Here is an 18,871-nt window from a genome sequence, read left to right on the forward strand (position 1 = left end):
CCTGGCTTACCAGAGAGATACTGCAGTAAGCCAAACCCCAGAGCAAGTTGCAGGTTCTGAGGTCCCAGCCTCGGAGGTAGAATGCTCCAGGTCTCGGAGGAAAGGTAGCGGACTATAGACCTGCTGAATTAGAGACACAAACACACAGCTCTGCTTTATGAGAGAGAGAGAGAGAGAGAGAGAGAGACAGACAGACACTCACACACTTGGCTCTGCTTTATAAGAGATACACATACATACACACACACACACACCTCTGCTTCATGAGACACACACTGCACTGTTTCATAAGAGACACACTGCTGTGCTTCATAAGAGACACACACGCAGAGCTCTGCTCCATGAGAAGACACACAGCTCTGCTTCATAAGAGACACAGTTTGTCTTATCACACCTCAAGATCTCTTCTGCTTCCTCCAAACAGTGTCATCTTCTGTCTTTCCTCTGCTCAGCTAAAGATTTCTGCAGCCAAGTCCCCGGCTTCTAAACACCCTCACTCCCTCAGAGTTGTCAGATCTTTCTTCTGTGCAGATGCTTCTAGGGGGCGTGGCATACATAGACTCAGAGACAGAGCTGCAAGCCAGGCCCCATAAACGTCAAAAAAGTCACATGGTCTCTGTCTCAAAAGGTGGGGGCCAGAGGGAGGCAGTTAGGGGAAGAAAGCCGAGACAGAGTGGACACAGGATAGCCTATTTTGCTGCATTTCACACTAAGTCCTTCATAAAGCTCTGCAACAGGGCATTACATATAAATACATGCTTGGGAAGTTATATTTATCATTACATGAGGGAATTAAATACATTATATTTTTCTTAAATGGACTACCCCTTTAATTTTGCGTTCCGGAAACAAATAAACTGTTAAAAAAAAAATTCAGTTCAAAGGTGCCCATACCCTTTAAGTTCAGTGGCTTAACATTTTAGGGTAACAGAATGCAATGTCCCGTTTTCTACAAAGGCAAGAAAATAATTTCATTAAAAAAAACTTTAAGTGAACAGTAAAACATATTGGAAACAGCTTCTCTCTTTTTTTTTTTTTTCCTTTTTTATGTGGAATAACAGTATGACTATACTAATTTTTATACCATTGGGACTTAACATTTTCTTATCAAGTACATAAAAAGTTTTTGAATCTGTCTGATCATTTATTTCCTCTTTATAGAATTTATGGCTTATAAAAAATCATGGCTTTGTCCAAGCTGAAGCACAGGCCTGGCCATTGGGGGAGATTTATCAAAACCTGTCCAGAGGAAAAGTTGCTGCGTTGCCGAAAGAAACCAATCAGAGCATTGCTCTCATTGTTATATATAATAAATCTGGTTGCCATGGTCAACGCAGCAACTTTCCTCTGGACAGGTTTTGATAAATCTCCCCCATTGGCCAGTAAGTGAGGCTGAGCTAGCACTACTCTGTACTCTCTCCTGCCTGATAGCATTCCTCTGTGCTCTCTCCTGTCTGATAGCACTCTTCTGTGCTCTCTCCTGCCTGATATTACTCCTCTGTGCTCTCTCCTGCCTGATAGCATTCCTCTGTGCTCTCTCCTGTCTGATAGCACTCTTCTGTGCTCTCTCCTGCCTGACATTACTCCTCTGCTCTTTCCTGCCTGATAGCATTCCTCTGTGCTCTCTCCTGTCTGATAGCACTCCTCTGTGGTTTCTCCTGTCTGATAGCACTCCTCTGTGCTCTCTTCTGTCTGATAGCACTCCTCTCTGCTTTCTCCTGCCTGATAGTACTCATCTGTGCTCTCTCCTGTCTGATAGCACTCTTCTGTGCTCTCTCCTGCCTGATATTACTTCTCTGTGCTCTTTCCTGCCTGATAGCATTCCTCTGTGCTCTCTCCTGTCTGATAGCACTCCTCTGTGGTTTCTCCTGTCTGATAGCACTCCTCTCTGCTTTCTCCTGCCTGATAGTACTCCTCTGTGCTCTCTCCTGCCTGATAGGACTCCTCTGTGCTCTCTTCTGTCCTATAAGACAGAGGAGTGCTAGCCCACCCTCATTTACTAGACTTTTTCTATGCCTGTGCTTCAGCTTGGACAAAGCCATGGTTTTATAAGCCATGATTTCTACAAAAAAGAAATACATTTCTTATGAAGTATATTAGAAAGGTTAATGTTTTGCCAAGATGTATAACATATAAAAAAGTTCTTGTATCTGATAGTGCCCATTTAAGGTTTAATTTTTTTTTTAAACTTTTCAAATTATACAAAGAATAGTTTTTAAAACATGCCTATCAGAGGTTTTATTTATATGACTATATGAAATTGTGTTGTTTCATTTTATAAAGTTAAGTGACATCTTGCATCTTATTCATCTTCTAACGGTCTCTAATTTTCCCTTTTTATTTTACCATGACAATTCTATGTTATCTTACGTCCTTACCAACAGTGGGGTTTTTCTCCCCTGTAGAGCTAGCAGGACAGACAGTACTTAAGTTAGAATGTGTTTCAATAAAATTCTATCAATTAAACAATTAATGAACCCTTCTTTTAGAGTCCCTCTACTCCTTAAAAATGTAAAAAAAAATGTTTTAATGTCCTGTTGGGCAGTGGGACTTCTCCCCCTCTTTACCTCCCTTCCAAAACCAGTAATAACTCATGTCCCTTCAGGAAATATAAAGCAAGTGATATCTCTTTTGTATTGTTGCCCTCCTCCATCATCATCATTTGAAGTTACGGATTTGCACTTATGTGGTAAGATGTGTAAGAATTTATATTCAGAGATCCAGTGAATAAAGAAGGTTCTTATTACAGTCTTTGGTGAGAATATAGGGCTTAAGGCCTCCAAACCTACTCTAAATAGGAAAGTTAAGCTCAAAATATGGATCCTCCTTCCTTCTGTGGAAAGAAGGCCCATCTGAGAAGGGTCTGTGCAGTGGCCTCATGGAGTTTGCAATCCACATTACAGGTGCATTCACAGATGGTCTGAAAACGATGCCTTTTGGATGAGTTCCATTCTGGACCCCACTGGTTCTGCTGGTTAGGAAGTAAGGGACTGGCTAATTTTTAACTTAGATTTGTTTCCCCTTAGTTCTTACAGCATCACACAAATTTCCCTCCTGTTTTGTTGATGTATTTTACTTGTCACAAAGCACATTGTTGACCCCTTGAGGGCATTCCCCTTTTTGGCCTTTAGGACACAGACATTACATTTTTGTATTTTCGTTTTTTTCTCCTCCTCGCCTTCTAAGAGCCATAACTTTATATATATATATATATATATATATATATATATATATATATATATATATATATATATATATATATATATATATATACACATATATATATAATATATATATGTGTATATATATATATATATATGTATGTGTGTATATATATATATATATATATCCACAGACCCATATGAAAGCTTGTTTTTTGAGCAACTAATTGTACTTTGTAATTAGATCATAAAATGTATGCTGAAACCAAAAAATATTATTTGTGTGGAGGAATTAAAAAGAAAACCTCACGTTTACAATTTACTTGCTACTTACAACAATAAATAGGACATGTTTTCTTCTTTAGTCTTTTTTTGTAAAATGTTAAATCGTAAAGGACTGACTTACATTTTTGTGAAAAAATTAATAATAATTTTTTTTTTGCTTAAAGCCGCATAGGCAGCTGAGGGGATCTCCGGCTGCCATCTTGGCTCATTGGACCCATTTGACCATGCTGCAAGGGGTCCGATGAGTCTTACTAAGCCCCTGTTATGCTTGAGATGCCGTGGTCAGTATTGATCACGACATCCAGTTCTCAGTGTGCATGAAGACAACGCGGCTCCTTCACCCCATTCATGTACAGGACTTAAATGTACATCCTCTGCTTAAGTACCAGGACGTATATTCACATTTTTTATCCTTAAGGGGTTAAGGTGTTGTGGGGGTTCTTATAGGAGGGTTAATTAATTGTTTAATTGATAATACTTGTATCAGATACATTTCAATAAAATCTGCATGTTCTGATAACTCCACAGGGAAGAAACACCCCACATGTGCGGCTGGTAGGACTAAGGGAAAACAAATTTACATAAAAAATGAACGCTTATTGAGTGCACTCATATGCTACCAGTTTGATTATATGCCAGTGTGATTAACTGTCATTAACTATACTTTTGGATGATATATATATAATTATTTTGTTAAGTTTTTTTATTTCGCTTTTTTTTTCCCATTTATAAATAGATCCCAGGTGGAAAGAAAGCGGACTCCATGGTGGTTAATGGCTTTGTCTGCACCAAAAATATTGCTCATAAAAAGGTAATGTCTTTACTATCCTGCTTTCTGTACAGCTGTTTTCTTACTCCAGCTCATTGCTGTTTTTTGTTGCAGATGAATGCCAGCATTAAAAGCCCTAAAATTCTGCTGTTAAAATGCTCCATTGAATATTTGTACCGAGAAGAGACAAAGTTTACATGCATTGATCCAATTGTCCTTCAGGTTAGTCAAAGTAAATCAAATACAGACACAGAAATATGCTTCACCTGGAGTAAAGCTAGTGCAGGACAGCAACTCTGGGCAGGCGATTCCCAGTTGTCACATATGTGGCTTTGGCACAACTTGTAACGTCTTGGTCATATGTCTTTTTTCACCTATATTTTTTTTGTTTGGTATGTTGGATCATTCATTGTTCCATAAGGAGTATATGCTTCCCCTGGAAATGAATGGGATGTAACTGTTATGTTATTATCACCAGATGCACCAGAGTTAGTTTGCTAAAATTTTGGAGTTCAATATGGCATGGTTTTCTTATAGTTACATGTGATTTCATGAAACCTAGCTGTGCTTTTAAATCCTCTTTTTTGTCACAACTTTGGTATATATTAAAATGATACCTGTCATTATCAAAAACTTTTTATGTAATGTAAAAAATACCATTGTATGTATATTTGTAATATACATTGTTCAAAAAATTTGTGTATTTTTGTCCTTCAGCTATTGCCTGTGTGTGTGTCTGTGAGGAGACAAAATACAGGAAGTATAGGTGGAAAAGCAGGACTCTGTGCCCAGGGGACAGGCAGGGCTCTGTGACACACTCCTGTCTCACACAGCATAATGATTGACAAGCCAGGAGCCTGCACAGAGCCCTGCTTGTCCCGCCCTCCTGGTAATTTTGTCTCCTCACAGAGAAGCCCAGGCAGTAGCTGCAGGGACAGCATTTTTTCACCTAAAAATATAACCAGTGGATATTACAAATAAACATATAATGGTATTATCTACATTATATAAAACTATTTTGCTAATGACAGGTACACTTTAAAGCAGCACAATTGAAAGCTGAGTTTTACTGACATTGTGAGTGCATAGAAATTTTACTCTTTAGTCGTTTGTTGGTTTGGACAACATTGGGATAAACCAGGAGGAAAAGTATACCTGTCAAGAGATATGAGAAAATGCTTCAGGCTTACTCTTTAACTGCTGCTTCAATCCTGGTTTTTATCCTTTTATGGCTCCTTATTCTTGCCATCAAAAGTGGCAATCATAAATAACTCCCCACCAATACAGTGTAAACCCTGATGAACCCTGTCATGAGTCATTGGGACACATCTGGTGCCATTCTGAAAGAAAGCATTAACAAAAATGTAAAGTAGTCCTCGTATTTTGTCAATTTTGATCTTTTTGACCTTGGATTGGCAGATGAACATTTTTTTTTTTCATGATGGTTGTATTGAGGTGCATTCAACTTCCGTAGTAACCCATGTAGTCATTCTTTTCTTCCTGATTTAATGAATAGATAAAGCTCTTGGCCAATGCAACAATATTCTATGTACAATTTTTGTCTAGTTGATGTACTAAAGAAACATTAAATGTCAATCTTTCTGCATTCAGCGTTCTGCATTCAGTTGCTGTTAGAATTTATGTCTTTGACAGGAGCAGCACAGGGCTGGAGGATTTGTTCTTCCTCTCTCGTGTTTGCCGTCTATCCATATATATTTATATAGTGTTTCAAAAGTTCATTGTTTTCTTCTGTCAGGAAAGAGAATTTTTAAAGAACTATGTTCAGAGGATAGTTGATGTTCGACCAACGCTAGTTCTCGTGGAAAAGACAGTATCCAGGATTGCGCAGGATATGCTCTTAGAACATGGAATAACCTTGGCTATCAATGTTAAACCGGTATGTAATATAAATATGAGCTAAAGGAATTGATACAAAATGTAACGTTGACAGTGACACGTTCAATTACGTGCTTCATCTGTTACAAATTTAAAAAAAAATTCTCCTACTGGGCAGAAAATGGAATGCTGTATATGTTAATTGTATTTCTCAGTGTTACTAAAAGAAGCCTTCCCGCTGTGTTGAATATGGAGTGATAAATTCAAGGTGGGAGAATTCACAGGCTCCGCCAACACATTTTTCTTTGAAAGATTTTCCCTGGGTCGATCCAAATCATTGGCTTTTCTATACTTGTGGACGCTTTCTTTCAGCCTTTTTGTTTTTCAAAGAATTTTGCAATCTGACTAAGAAACAGTTTAGTTGTAGGTTATTGTTTCCACAGCTAAAGTCTACAGTCTATCCATGGCTTTTAATAAATACATTTCATATAATAGAATTCATAAACTGAAATAAGTCACAGCATGTTTGTGGGGCTTGTGATATTACATGCTGTGCCTCATAAATCATTGTAGATGCTCAAAGTCTGTTGTGCAGTCCCTGGAGTTACAGTCAGGTGTTAAAAATCTGTCAATGGTGCTAAACTCAGAACTAAAATATGAGCTACACAGGAGGTACACAGTAGAAGACTACAGTGGGAGGGATGTCCCTCAAGACCTGATATAAATCTTACAAACTAGCAGAAGCTGACTTTTTTTTTTTTTTTGTCTTGAGCAGGCAATCACAGAACATACAGCGAGTCCTGCAAAATCCCTCTCATTCCTGAAATGGCAACAGGGGGCTGATGAACACTGTTTACCTTTTATTCTATGTGACACCGTTCCTGAGTTATGCCCAAAAATCCAAATATGTCAATGAAGTTCACTGGGAGCATTGCCAGCCCCTTGGTGCACTCTTCTGCCTGTCTGGCTACGTTCACTTCTGTCACATGATAGTCCTCACAGGTCCTTCAGCCATATTATCTACTATTCTGCACTTCTGAGCTCTATCCCTCATGTACTGCATCTAGCACATACAGTGCAGGTTCAAATTGGGCAGAAACTGAGGAGCACACAACACAACTGCATTGACTGCCTGACCAGGACCTGCTCTGTACCTCATACATGCTAGAGGTATAGGACTTGTGTCCAGCACATTTGGAAGTGGCTGAAGGACCTGCGATAAATGAAGATCATGTGATAGGAGTGGGGGCAGGGCAAAAGAGTGCACTAAGGGGCTGGGAATGCCCCCAGTACCCCCAAAGCACTTAATTTGCATATTTGGATTTTCGGGCATAACTCAAGAACAGGGCCACATAGGGAAAAAGAAGTAAGCCATGTTGAAATCCGCATCACCAGCACGATTACCCTGTATCAGCAGGCTAGTGCAGGTGACGCTAGTGACAGATTTCCTTTTAAGGCCTGTTTTAGCAAGATGACAAAAAACTAGTAGACTTACAGAGAACGCAGGTTAAAGGGGTTGTGCCAGTAAATTACTAATCTAAAAGGTAGGTGATGAAGGCATGATCGACAGTGGTCAGAAGTCGGGTTGCCCACCATTTATAAAAATGGAGGTTCTAGGGCAGTCGTCTCAAACTGTGGTCCTCCAGATGTTGTAAAACTACAACTCCTAGCATGCCCGGACAGTCATTAGCTGCAGCCAACGGCTGTCTGGGCATCCTGGGAGTTGAAGTTTTGCAACTTCTTGAAGGGCACAGTTTGAGACCACTATTCTAGAGTGTCCCTTGCGAATGGAGCACAGTGTGCTTTTATTACTTCTGCTTTATGCACTGTAAGAGCATGTTCACACGGCGGAATGTCTTCCTGTAAAACTTCTGGGTGACAGTGTCACAAGCTGGCAGTGCTTGTATTTACAATTGGTCACTCACGTGACTACTAATTCCTGGTTTTACCATCTAGCATTAAATAAAACTTTTAATGCCTCTTTGTGGTTAAAAATGCTCCGCCACTTCCCTCTGGTAGGTATATGCTTATTGTGCAAAATATACTTGCTACAAATGATATATCGGTACTGTGGCTGCAGTCCACATGCTACCTTTACTGATCAGTGATGGTGGAGTATATTAAAAACAATGACACCATCACCCGTCCGACGTTTCACCACATCAGTGGCTTTATCAAGGACTAAGGGTAAATGGCGTCCAAACAAGCCTGTCATGTGTTTTTATAACCTCTTGTGTGTGATGTCACGGAGTCTGTTATCCAATCCAAAACTTCACTGATTTTTTTCCCCACTGATTATTGGTTTAGATGTGATTGACAGCTCCATTCTTCATTTACTTTGCATCATTTCAGCCAGTAGAATAGTACCAGAATCCTCCTTACTACGATTGACATGTCAACAGCCAAGTTACAGCTTATTCCGATCCTCCTTGATCTTAATTGGTTGCTCTGTGATGACCTTACCTTCAATGCGCATGACTGCGTGAGCACTAGATGCGCGAGTTGTTAATGTCTGATCATAAATGTATATGCGCATGACTGCGCAAAACAGTTCATGCGCAAACGTTAGTATTCAAGCTTTTTTTGTTCTGTACATAGTGCACATGACTGCGCGAGTCTTTGACATTATTTGTGACATTAGTGTTTGACATTATTTTGTAAATAGCTTAGGATGTATATAGGAGTTAAACATCAATCATGGAAACATATGTAAAAGAAGAAACAATAGCCAATAGATCTGAAATACCTTTGTAGTCCTTAACAAAAGCAATGAACCCCTCTTATACAGTATAATGTTTGTTCAAAATAACATATTATGCATAGGATAAACGCAATCTTACTCTGTCAAGAAGAACCATCTATTTATAAATACTTCTGTCAGAGCAGAGAGTCAAATTGAAACAAACAACTCGCGCAGCGCTGATTCGCGCAGTCATGCGCACTATGTACAGAATAAAACAACTTGAATACTAACAGTTCGCGCATGAACTGTTTGCTCAGTCATGCGCATATACATTTATGATCGGGGACATTAACAACTCGCGCATCTAGCGCTCACGCAGTCATGCGCATTGAAGGTAAGGTCATCACAGAGCAACCAATTAAGATCAAGGAGGATCGGAATAAGCTGTAACTGGACTGTTGACATGTCAATCATAGTAAGGAGGATTCTGGTACTATTCTACTGGAATGACGCAAAGTAAATGGAGAATGGAGCCGTCAATCACATCTAAACCAATAATCAGTGAAAAAAAAATCTGTGAAGTTGTGGATTGGATAACAGACTCCGTGACATATTAAACAAGAGGTTATAAAAACCTATGACAGGCTTGTTTGGACGCCATTTGCCCTTAGTCCTTGACAAAGCCACTGATGTGGTAAAAGGTTGGACAGGTGATGGTGTCATTGTTTTTAAAATACTCCACCATCACTGATCAGTAAAGGTAGCATGTGGACTGCAGCCACAATACCGAAATATCATTTGTAGCAAGTATATCTTGCACAATAAGCATATACCTACCAGAGGGAAGTGGAGGAGCATTTTTTATCACAAAGAGGCATTAAAAGTTTTTATTTTTTATTTTTTTATTGTGGTTGGTAAAACCAGGAATTAGTGGTCACATGAGTGACCAATTTTAAATACATCTAAGTATTGTTCATCCATCCACTGGTCCTAATGTGTTGCAAGCTGCCAGTGCTGGCACTACTAGCCAACATTAGGACAATTTGGAAATTCACCATCTCCGTAGAATGCAGTGCATTTTCCAGTGGATTTAGCCCAAAGAATCGACATGTCAGTTATTTCTGCTGATGCTGGAATTTGAAAACAAGGAGACTTATGGGACTGACTAGGATTGCAGCTAGAGATCTTTCAGTCCACAGGAAAGGTGATACATTATTTTAGTGGGAAATCCGGATCTTTTCCACTTTTAGCTGGTAGCTGACCAGTGTTGTTACTTTGCAAAGGAGCAGACCTCACATTTCATTATTTATAGCAGATAGAGTAGGGGGAAGTTCCTTTTGCAGCTGATTGTTATACAGTCAGGCCACCTTCCTATTCCAGTATTTTGAACAGTATTTGTGAGCCAAAACTTGAAATGGACCCAAAATGCTGAAAAAATACAAATGTTTTCAGTTGTACTTTTTCCATTTACAGGTTTTGTCCCTATTTTTTTTTCTAGTATGTATATACCTCTGTTTTACATCGCCCAATAAGTCCCTAATTACTTTATCCATATTTCTTTCCCTTTTTTGGTCACATACATTGAAGGATTGATGTATTCATGAATACCCAAGTACAGAAATCACGTCTAGAGTGAAGTCCAATGTCACAGTAATACTTTACCTTTCTTTTCTCTAGCAAGTTTTAGACCGAGTAAGCAGAATGACGCAAGGGGACCTGGTGATGTCTATGGACCAGCTGTTGACAAAACCTCGTCTTGGGACGTGTAACAAATTCTATATTCAAATGTTTCCACTACCTAACGGTAGGTCCATGTCCTGGGTTGCTACATGCTAAAAAAAATTGTATTGTTGTATGAGGAACACTTATGTGTATATGCTTTTGTTGTAAACATTTTAATAGTCAATGTTAAGGGTAGGGTCAGACATACAGTATTTTGCTATGTATTTGCTGCTGCACATTTTCCTACTCATTGAACTTGAAGGGTAGAAAAATCAGCTGCAGAAAAAACACAGCAAGATACGGCATGTGTGACCTTACCCTCAAAGTGAATTCTGCATGCTTTTAGCTGCAGACATGTTCTGACAGAGTGGTGCAATAACAGGAGCATTACCTTTTCTGAAGATGAGTTGCTTTGCAGAAGTCCTAAAATAAAGTTTTTTTTATTTTGGGCAAAAGTCTCAAGGAGGCAGGGCAGAGCTTCTTAAGGGCCATTTCAGCAGTTTAGCCCTGCCTTAATGACACTTCAATCTGAAATAAACATTTTATCACTTCTGAAAATGCCTTCAGCATTAGAAAAGGTAACTTTCCTGTTATTGCACCATTATCTGTCAGCAGGTCTGCAGCTCAAAGCGTGCAAATGGGCTGACAGATTCACTTTAAACAGACATTGACTGTTAATGTTTGTAGTCGGGCAGTTTTTATTAAAACTATCTAGCATTTTTTTGCATATAAAACCAACTAGTGATTACTTATTGTAATGGTTACTGGAGCCATGGTATTAGTATTAGATAGCATATCCTTGGAGCCCTATTGCATTTGTGAATGCACGCAGTTAACAAACACTGATGTCATAGGCTCTTTGAACAAGGCTTTATTACAAGGTTTGACCAGCGTGCAGGTAGGGCTGCATGAATAATGGTGGCCCTCTGCTTCCTTCATTCATTGGCCTTCTTGCAGCTTCACTGTGCAGACAATGAATGAGGATTGTTTGAAAAGGCAGTTGGCTGTTTGCTGGCTGTTTCGAACTACAAAATGTAGTATAAGGCATTTTGACCAGTAATAGCTCTAATTTTTTGGGGACCTTAATTACTTCAATGGGACTATGCTGCAATGCACCACTGCTTCACTGATTTTGGTGGAAAGCAGACGTGTATATGTGCTCTCCTTCAGTCCTTTTAAAGAGAAGCTGGCTGACCAAAAAATGACCCCTGTATCTGAAGTGTCCGCTGAATGTCAAAACATTCTGATGCTTTGTGGTTGAGGTTCCTAAACTTTTTAGTCTGGGTTAATTGCTGGGCTTCCCATACACTCAGCTTGTCAGTCAAGCCTAACTGGGAGGGAGGAAGTTTCCAACCAGTATAACTAGATGTGGCCGCATCTACACCCATATGACTAGTTAGGAATTTGCATACACTGTGAGCTCACTTTTTTTATTTTACACATTGTAAACTCATAGTTTGCACACATAAGAAAAAAATACTGCTTAAGTTGCTTAAAGAGTACCTGTCACTTAATATACTTTTCTAAACTAACTCGGGCTATTTTCCCTAACTTCTCCTTACACCCCTCCCTCTGTTAAAAAATATTACAGAGCTTTAAAAAGCTCTGTATCTTACTGTTCTTCTTGCTCGCATAATGCAATCTCCCAGCAGGAGAAAGTGGGCATTTCCCCAGCAGGCATGACATCACTGAAGCCTGCTGGGGGACCACTTCCACCCACACATGGTCGCAGTGCTGTGATGAATAGAAGACCTCAAGCTCTGTGCATCTTTCAGTGAGGCTATGTGCAGCTATCAATCAAGCTCAGTGCGGAAAAACATTTCCTGAGTTTGGTCTCCTGCCAGGCCGGAAGGAGACCAAACTCACTGTATTAATTGGGGCAGGGAACAGAACAGAGCCACCTAATGGCCAATTTTTCCATTACATTTTAATCATATGTTTCTGTTAATAATTTTAAAAGCAAGTGGATGGGAAAGTAACATAGAAACATAAGGTTGAAAAAAGAACAGAGTCCACCAAGTTCAACCTATATCCCTAATGAGTCCCTACTGAGTTGATCCAGAGGAAGGCAAAAAAAAAACTCATACTAGAGGTAAAAATTCCTTCCCGACACCAAATATAAAAGTCAGAATAAATCCCTGAATCAACCTTCTGTCCCTATAAATCTAGTATACATAACCTGTAATGTTATTACTCTCCAAAAATGCATCCAGACCCCTTTTTGAACTTATTATTATTATTTATTTTTTTTTTTAAACAGAGTTTACCATGGCCATTTACTTTGGGAGAGTTCCATAGTCTCAATGCTCTTACAGTAAAGAACCTCCGTCTGTGCTGGTGTAAAACCCTTCTTTCCTCTAAATGTAGTGGATGCCCCCTTGTTAGAGATACAGTCCAAGGTATAAATAGATCATGGGAGAGATCTCTGTACTGTCCCCTGATATATTTATACATAGTTATTAGGTCTCCCCTAAGCCGCCTTTTTTCTAAACTAAATAACCCTAATTCTGATAATCTTTCTGGGTACTGTAGTCCTCTCATTCCCCGTTTTACTCTAGTTGCCAGTCTGTGAACCCTCTCCAGCTCCACTATATCTTTCTTGTACACTGGTGCCCAGTACTGTCCACAGTATTTTATGTGTGGTCTGACTAGTGATTTGTACAGCAGTAGAATTATTTCCTTGTCGTGGGCATCTATGCCCCTATTGATGCACTCCATGATTTTATATGCCTTGGCAACAGCTGCCTGACACTAATCACAACAGCTAAATTTACTGTTAACCAAGTCTCCCAAGTCCTTTTCCACATCAGTCGTCCAAAGGGTGCTCCCATTTAATACATAATCCCAGCCCGGATTTTTCCATTTTTACATCTATCAGTGTTGAACCTCATCAGCCACTTCCCAGCCCAAATCTCCAAGCTATCCAGATCCGTTTGTAATAGTGCACTGTCCTCTATAGTGTTTACCGATTTACAGAGTTTAGTATCCTCTGCAAAGATTGCTACTTTACTATTCAACCCCTCTACAAGGTCATTAATAAATATATTAAATAGAACAGGACCCAAGACTGACCCCTGTGGTACCCCACTAGTAACAGTCACCCAATCAGAATAAGTAACATTAATAACCACCCTCTGTTTCCTATCACTGAGCCAGTTATTAACCCACTTACACACATTCTCCCCCTGTCCAAACATTCTAATTTTATGCACCAACCTTTTATGTGGCACCATATCAAATGCTTTGGAAAAATCCAGATATACGACATCCAGTGATTGCCCCTGGTCCAGTCTGGAGCTCACCTCCTCATAAAAGCTGATCAAGTTAGTTTGACAGGACTAATCCCTCAAAAAGCCATACTGATATGGAGTCATACATTTATTTTTATCAAGATATTCCAAAATAGCATCTCTTAGAAAAGCCTCAAACAATTTACATACAACGGAGGTTAAACTAACAGGCCTATAATTCCCTGGGTCACCTTTTGTTCCCTTTTTAAATATTGGCACCACATTTGCTATGCTCCAGTCCTGGGGGACCTTCTGTCACTATAGAGTCCTTTAATATTAAAAATAGGGGTCTGTCTATTACATTGCTTAATTCCTTTAGAACACTGGGGTGAATCTGGACCTGGTGATTTGTCTATTTAGATTTTTTGTAGGCAGCACTGTACTTCTTCCTGGGTTAGACAGGTGACCTGTACTTGAAATTTAACCTTATCTCACTGTATTTCACCTGGCATTTCATTTTCCTCAGTGAATACAGTGGAGAAGAATTTGTTTAATATATTTGCTTTTTCCTGATCCCCGTTTATCATTTCATCCTCATCATTTTTTAAAGGGCCAATGCTTTCATTTTTGATTTCATTTTTTAGCATTTTTGCTATTTATATAGTTAAAGAACATTTTGGGGTTAGTTTTACTCTCTATGTTAATGAGTCTTTCTGTTTCTATTTTTGCAGCTTTTACCATTTTTATTTTTTATTTTTTCTCTATAGCTTTTTAATGCTGCTTCATGGTTGTTCTGTTTTAGTAGTTTAAATGCTTTATTTTTGTCATTTATTGCCCCTTTAACATTTTTATTCAGCCACTTTGGTTTTCTTTTATTCCTGACCCTTTTATTCCCATAAGGTATATACCTCTTACAGTGAGAATTTAAAATGTTCTGAAAAGTCTCCCATTTAGTGTCAGTATTCTTGTTTTTGAGGACATTCTCCCATCTTATATTGTTAGGGGGTTCTCTGAGTTGATCGTACTTTGCCTTCCTAAAGATCATTGTTTTTGTGGCCCCTCGCCAGGTTCACTTATTGAAGAACAAGTTATAATGTATTATATTATGATCACTATTTCCTAGGTGTCCTTCTACCTGCACATTAGTTACTCTGTTGGTTAAAATGAAGTCTAGTAGGGTGCCCCCTCTGGTCGGGCCCTGCACCATTTGGGACAGATAATTGTCTTTTAACTATAGTCAGAAACCTGTTTCCTTTATGATATTCACAGTCTCCCAGTTTATATCAGGATAGTTAAAGTCCCCCATTATTATCACACCATTTTGATTTGCTGCCTGGTTTATTTGCCTCAGTAATTGATCTTCTGCCTCTTTCATTATATTTGGTGGCTTTTATTTATCTCCATATATTTCTACCCATAATAACTCCACATTATCGTTTCCCTCCCGTATATGCTCCCACAGTGTGGCCTTCAAACTAGTGCTGGGCGGTATACCGTTTCATACCGAATACCAAAATTTTTGTCCTGCACAATATGAATTTTCCCCCATACCGCAATACCGGTTTGGCCCCTACCCCTCGGGAATAAATGAATTATCAGCCCAGCGCTGCGTTGTCCCCACATCGGGGTAAATACTCACATATCACCCGCATGCGCTGCCTTCCTTGTCCTCCTGTTTGTTGCGGCCACCTGCGCTGACACTCTATACTGAACGCTGTATCCCTATGCCTGGGCTTCAAAAGGTAAACAAAATAAACTTTACCTCACCTTCCCCGTCGGTCTGGACCTACTTCCTGGGGACGGGATTGTCGGACAGCCGTCAGCCTATCACCGGCCGCAGCGATGTTCCACCTCGGCCGGTGATAGGTTTAGCCCACTGTCATGTAAGAAGCCAGCTTCTTACATGACAGTGGGCTCAGCCTATCACTGGCCGAGGTGGAACATCGCTGCGGCCGGTGATAGGCTGACGGCTGTCCAACATTCCCGTCCCCAGAAAGAGCGTAAGGCAGACGTAGGAACGTGCGTTAAAGTTTATTTTGTTTACCTTTAGCAGCCCGGGCATTTTTATAGGACAGTGTTTTATAGGACAGACTTCTGGCATTAGTCAACTTGCAATTCAATGGTGTATGTTTTTTCGTTAGTTTTTTCCCTATTAAGCCTATCCCTATTAACTATTCTAACCCCTCCCTCTGCTCCACCCCCAGGTACATTAATAAGTCCCCCCTCTCTATCTACACTATCTTCCCCCCCCCATGTTGTAGGTACCCTCCCCCCAGTCCCTAGTATAAACACTTCTCCAGCCTTCTAGCCATCTTCTCCCCAAGCACAGCTGCACCCTCCCCATTGAGCTTCAGCCCGTCCCTACGGTAGAACCGGTATCTGACAGCGAAGTCGGCCTAGTTCTCCATGAACCCAAACCCCTCCTTCCTACACCAGCTTCTGAGCCACTTATTTACCTCCCTGATCTCCCGCTGCCTCTCTGGTGTGGTTCATGGTACAGGTAATATTTCAGAAAATATTACCTTGGAGGTCCGTGCCTTAAGCTTGCGGCCTAAGTCCCTGAAATCCTTTTTAAGTACACTCCACCTACCTCTTACTTTGTGATTGGTGCCTAAATGTACCATGACTGCTGGGTGTTCTCCAGCCCCACCCAGCAACCTGTCAACCCGATCTGCGGTGTGCCGAACTTGAGCACCAGGTAGATAACACACTTTTCTGTGATCCCGGTCTTTGTGACTGCTAATTACACAAGAAACACTATATTAAAAGTTTTATTTGGGGACAAGTACTCTTTAAGATTCTGTTCTCTTTATATTTGCATTTCTTTTAAAGGAGCATGCCAGCTTGGAATATTTTTTTTTTTAAATGAACTATACTTGCCCAGATGCAGCTACAATTCCGGTGGCTTCTGACTGCGCTGCTTTGCGTCTTCTCAGATGTGCCATCACTGCGGGAACTGCCTGCTCTGCCAGTCATTGGTCATATTGGTAACTGGAATCAGCCAGTGATTGACTGAGCATGCGCTTCCTGCAGTGATGACACAGAGAAGATGTGGAGCAGAGTGGTTCTGGAGCTGTTAGAATGGCAGCTGCAGAGAATTTTTGGATAGGTGGCTATGCATTCTTTATCTTCAAAATGTAGTAATAATGCCTTCCTAAAATACCCCTTTAAAGCTAAGTTCAACTACCTTTTGCTGTAAAAACAATCACCTTTTCAATTACTTTTGTTTAATACATTTTTCATTGTTTTTGCCAACACAGATGAATCTAAAACACTGATGTTTTTTGAAGGATGTCCGCAGCATCTGGGCTGCACCATAAAGCTAAGTGGAGCATCGGAGTATGAGTTGGCACGTGTGAAAGACATAATAATTTTCATGGTCTATGCAGCATATCATTCCCAATTGGAAATTTCTTTTCTAATGGATGAGTTTGCTATGCCACCAACACTTCCTAAAAGCAGCTCTTTTCGATCCCTCATTGAAGGCCATGAAGGGTATGGCAGTCAGAAAGATCTCTTCAATGGTGAAGAATGCAGCAGTATAAACTGGGAATCTGACCGCTCTTCAGAACGCTTGCATGTCATTTCAGAGTCCCAGTCGTCTGAGAACTTAGAGTTCATGGAGCAAAGGTCTTGCTTTGAGGAAACAGGAGAGTTGGGCAGTAGAAGTTCTGAAACATCTTCTTCGGCACTGCCGGACCTTCCCATATTATTATCAAATTCATCCCTTTTGTCTTCAGTCTCAATTGAACCTGAACTTTTCACACAAATGTGTCTGATACCTGGTATTTCCAAAGATGATGAAGTCTCACAGAAATTTGAGGAGGAAGAAGAACCCAAAAATGAACATCGGCTCTTCCGTGATCCGCTACAGGATGATACTGGGTTGTATATAACTGAAGAGGTCACATCCACAGATGATTGTCTTAAAGTACACTCCATAGCGTTTAAACAGGAGCTAAAAGATGTCATTTTGGGTATCTCTCCTATTATTTCTTTCAAGGAGCCTTTCCTATTGACAGAAAAGGGTATGAGGTGTCCCACAAGGGATTATTTTCCAGAGCAAGTGTATATATCTCCATTACTCAACAAAGAAATGAAAGAAATGGAGAGCCGGAGGAAAAAGCAGCTTTTGCGTGAACTGTCCAATATGCATGGCATCAATGGAAGTGATCCAGGAAAAACTATTGAGGTTCTTCCTTCTCATGAGCTGCTGAGCACCAAAATTGCAGAGCACTTGGGAGACAGCCAAAATTTGGCTAGAATTCTAGCAGATTATCGGGCTAGAGGGGGCAGAATAAGACAGAAAGATGTTGATCCATTTGTACAAACAAAGGAGACACCGAATGGCCTCCTGAATAAGCATGAAGTGAAGTATGACTCTGAGGAAGACAAAGGAATCAGTCAAAATGAGATGTCTTGGAACTCCAAGGTAAGCTCGGTGTAATAGCTTTATAACCTTGTAAATAAGTGAGAATACCATTTAAGCCTTACTCATCCATCACCTTGTCTCTTCCCCTCTGCTTTAAATTGATACATACAGGGATGAAAGCTGAACCCTGTACATGGATTATGTAGAGCAGGGGAGGGAGTAGGCGTACTGCTTCAGTTTAGCATAACCACTTTGTAAAGTTATAGAAGTCTGCCATTTTTTATTTATGCCATTCACAGTATAGAATAAATACAATGTTATCTGTATTTTAAGGGTTGGTAGAATTTTGATGGTACCAAACATCCTTAGAGTAGTGGCTATGCCATATTTGTTATAAATTGACAAGCTGTGCCCTGAAGGGAGTCTGATAGGTGACATAGGGAGACCCTCACTCTGTCTAACCACCTAGATTAGTGTTTCCTAACCAGGGTGCCTCCAGCTGTTGCAAAACTACAACTCCCAGCATGCCCGGACAGCCTTTGGCTGTCCGGGCATGCTGGGAGTTGTAGTTTTACAACAGCTGGAGGCACCCTGGTTGGGAAACACATACCTAGATGGTAAAGTCACTTTTCACTGTAGCATTTAAAGGGGTATTCCAGGAAAAAACTTTTTTTTATAGATCAACTGACTCCAGAAAGTTAAACAGATTTGTAAATTACTTCTATTAAAAAAATCTTAATCTTTCAATAATTATCAGCTGCTGAAGTTGAGTTGTTGTTTTTCTGTCTTGCAACAGTGCTCTCTGCTGACGTC

At 40.1% G+C, this 18,871-nt stretch overlaps 1 protein-coding gene across 8 annotated transcripts in view; it reads left to right on the forward strand.

The window, feature by feature from the left end:
* The window catches only part of PIKFYVE (phosphoinositide kinase, FYVE-type zinc finger containing), a 301,144-nt gene that overhangs the window by 116,419 nt on the left and 165,854 nt on the right, over positions 1-18,871 (forward strand). For all 8 annotated transcript variants that reach the window (XR_008847336.1, XM_056536875.1, XM_056536878.1 and 5 more), the window contains 5 exons: positions 4,183-4,257; positions 4,330-4,437; positions 5,972-6,112; positions 10,412-10,538; positions 16,947-18,118. Coding sequence is in view for 7 of the 8 variants with exons in the window: in XM_056536875.1 (XP_056392850.1) it covers positions 4,183-4,257; positions 4,330-4,437; positions 5,972-6,112; positions 10,412-10,538; positions 16,947-18,118 (1,623 nt within the window). In the remaining variant the exon portion in view is untranslated. The remainder of the gene's footprint in view (positions 1-4,182; positions 4,258-4,329; positions 4,438-5,971; positions 6,113-10,411; positions 10,539-16,946; positions 18,119-18,871) is intronic.

The sequence above is a fragment of the Hyla sarda genome, chromosome 8 (genome assembly GCF_029499605.1).
Source record: "Hyla sarda isolate aHylSar1 chromosome 8, aHylSar1.hap1, whole genome shotgun sequence".
Classification (NCBI taxonomy): Eukaryota; Metazoa; Chordata; class Amphibia; order Anura; family Hylidae; genus Hyla; species Hyla sarda.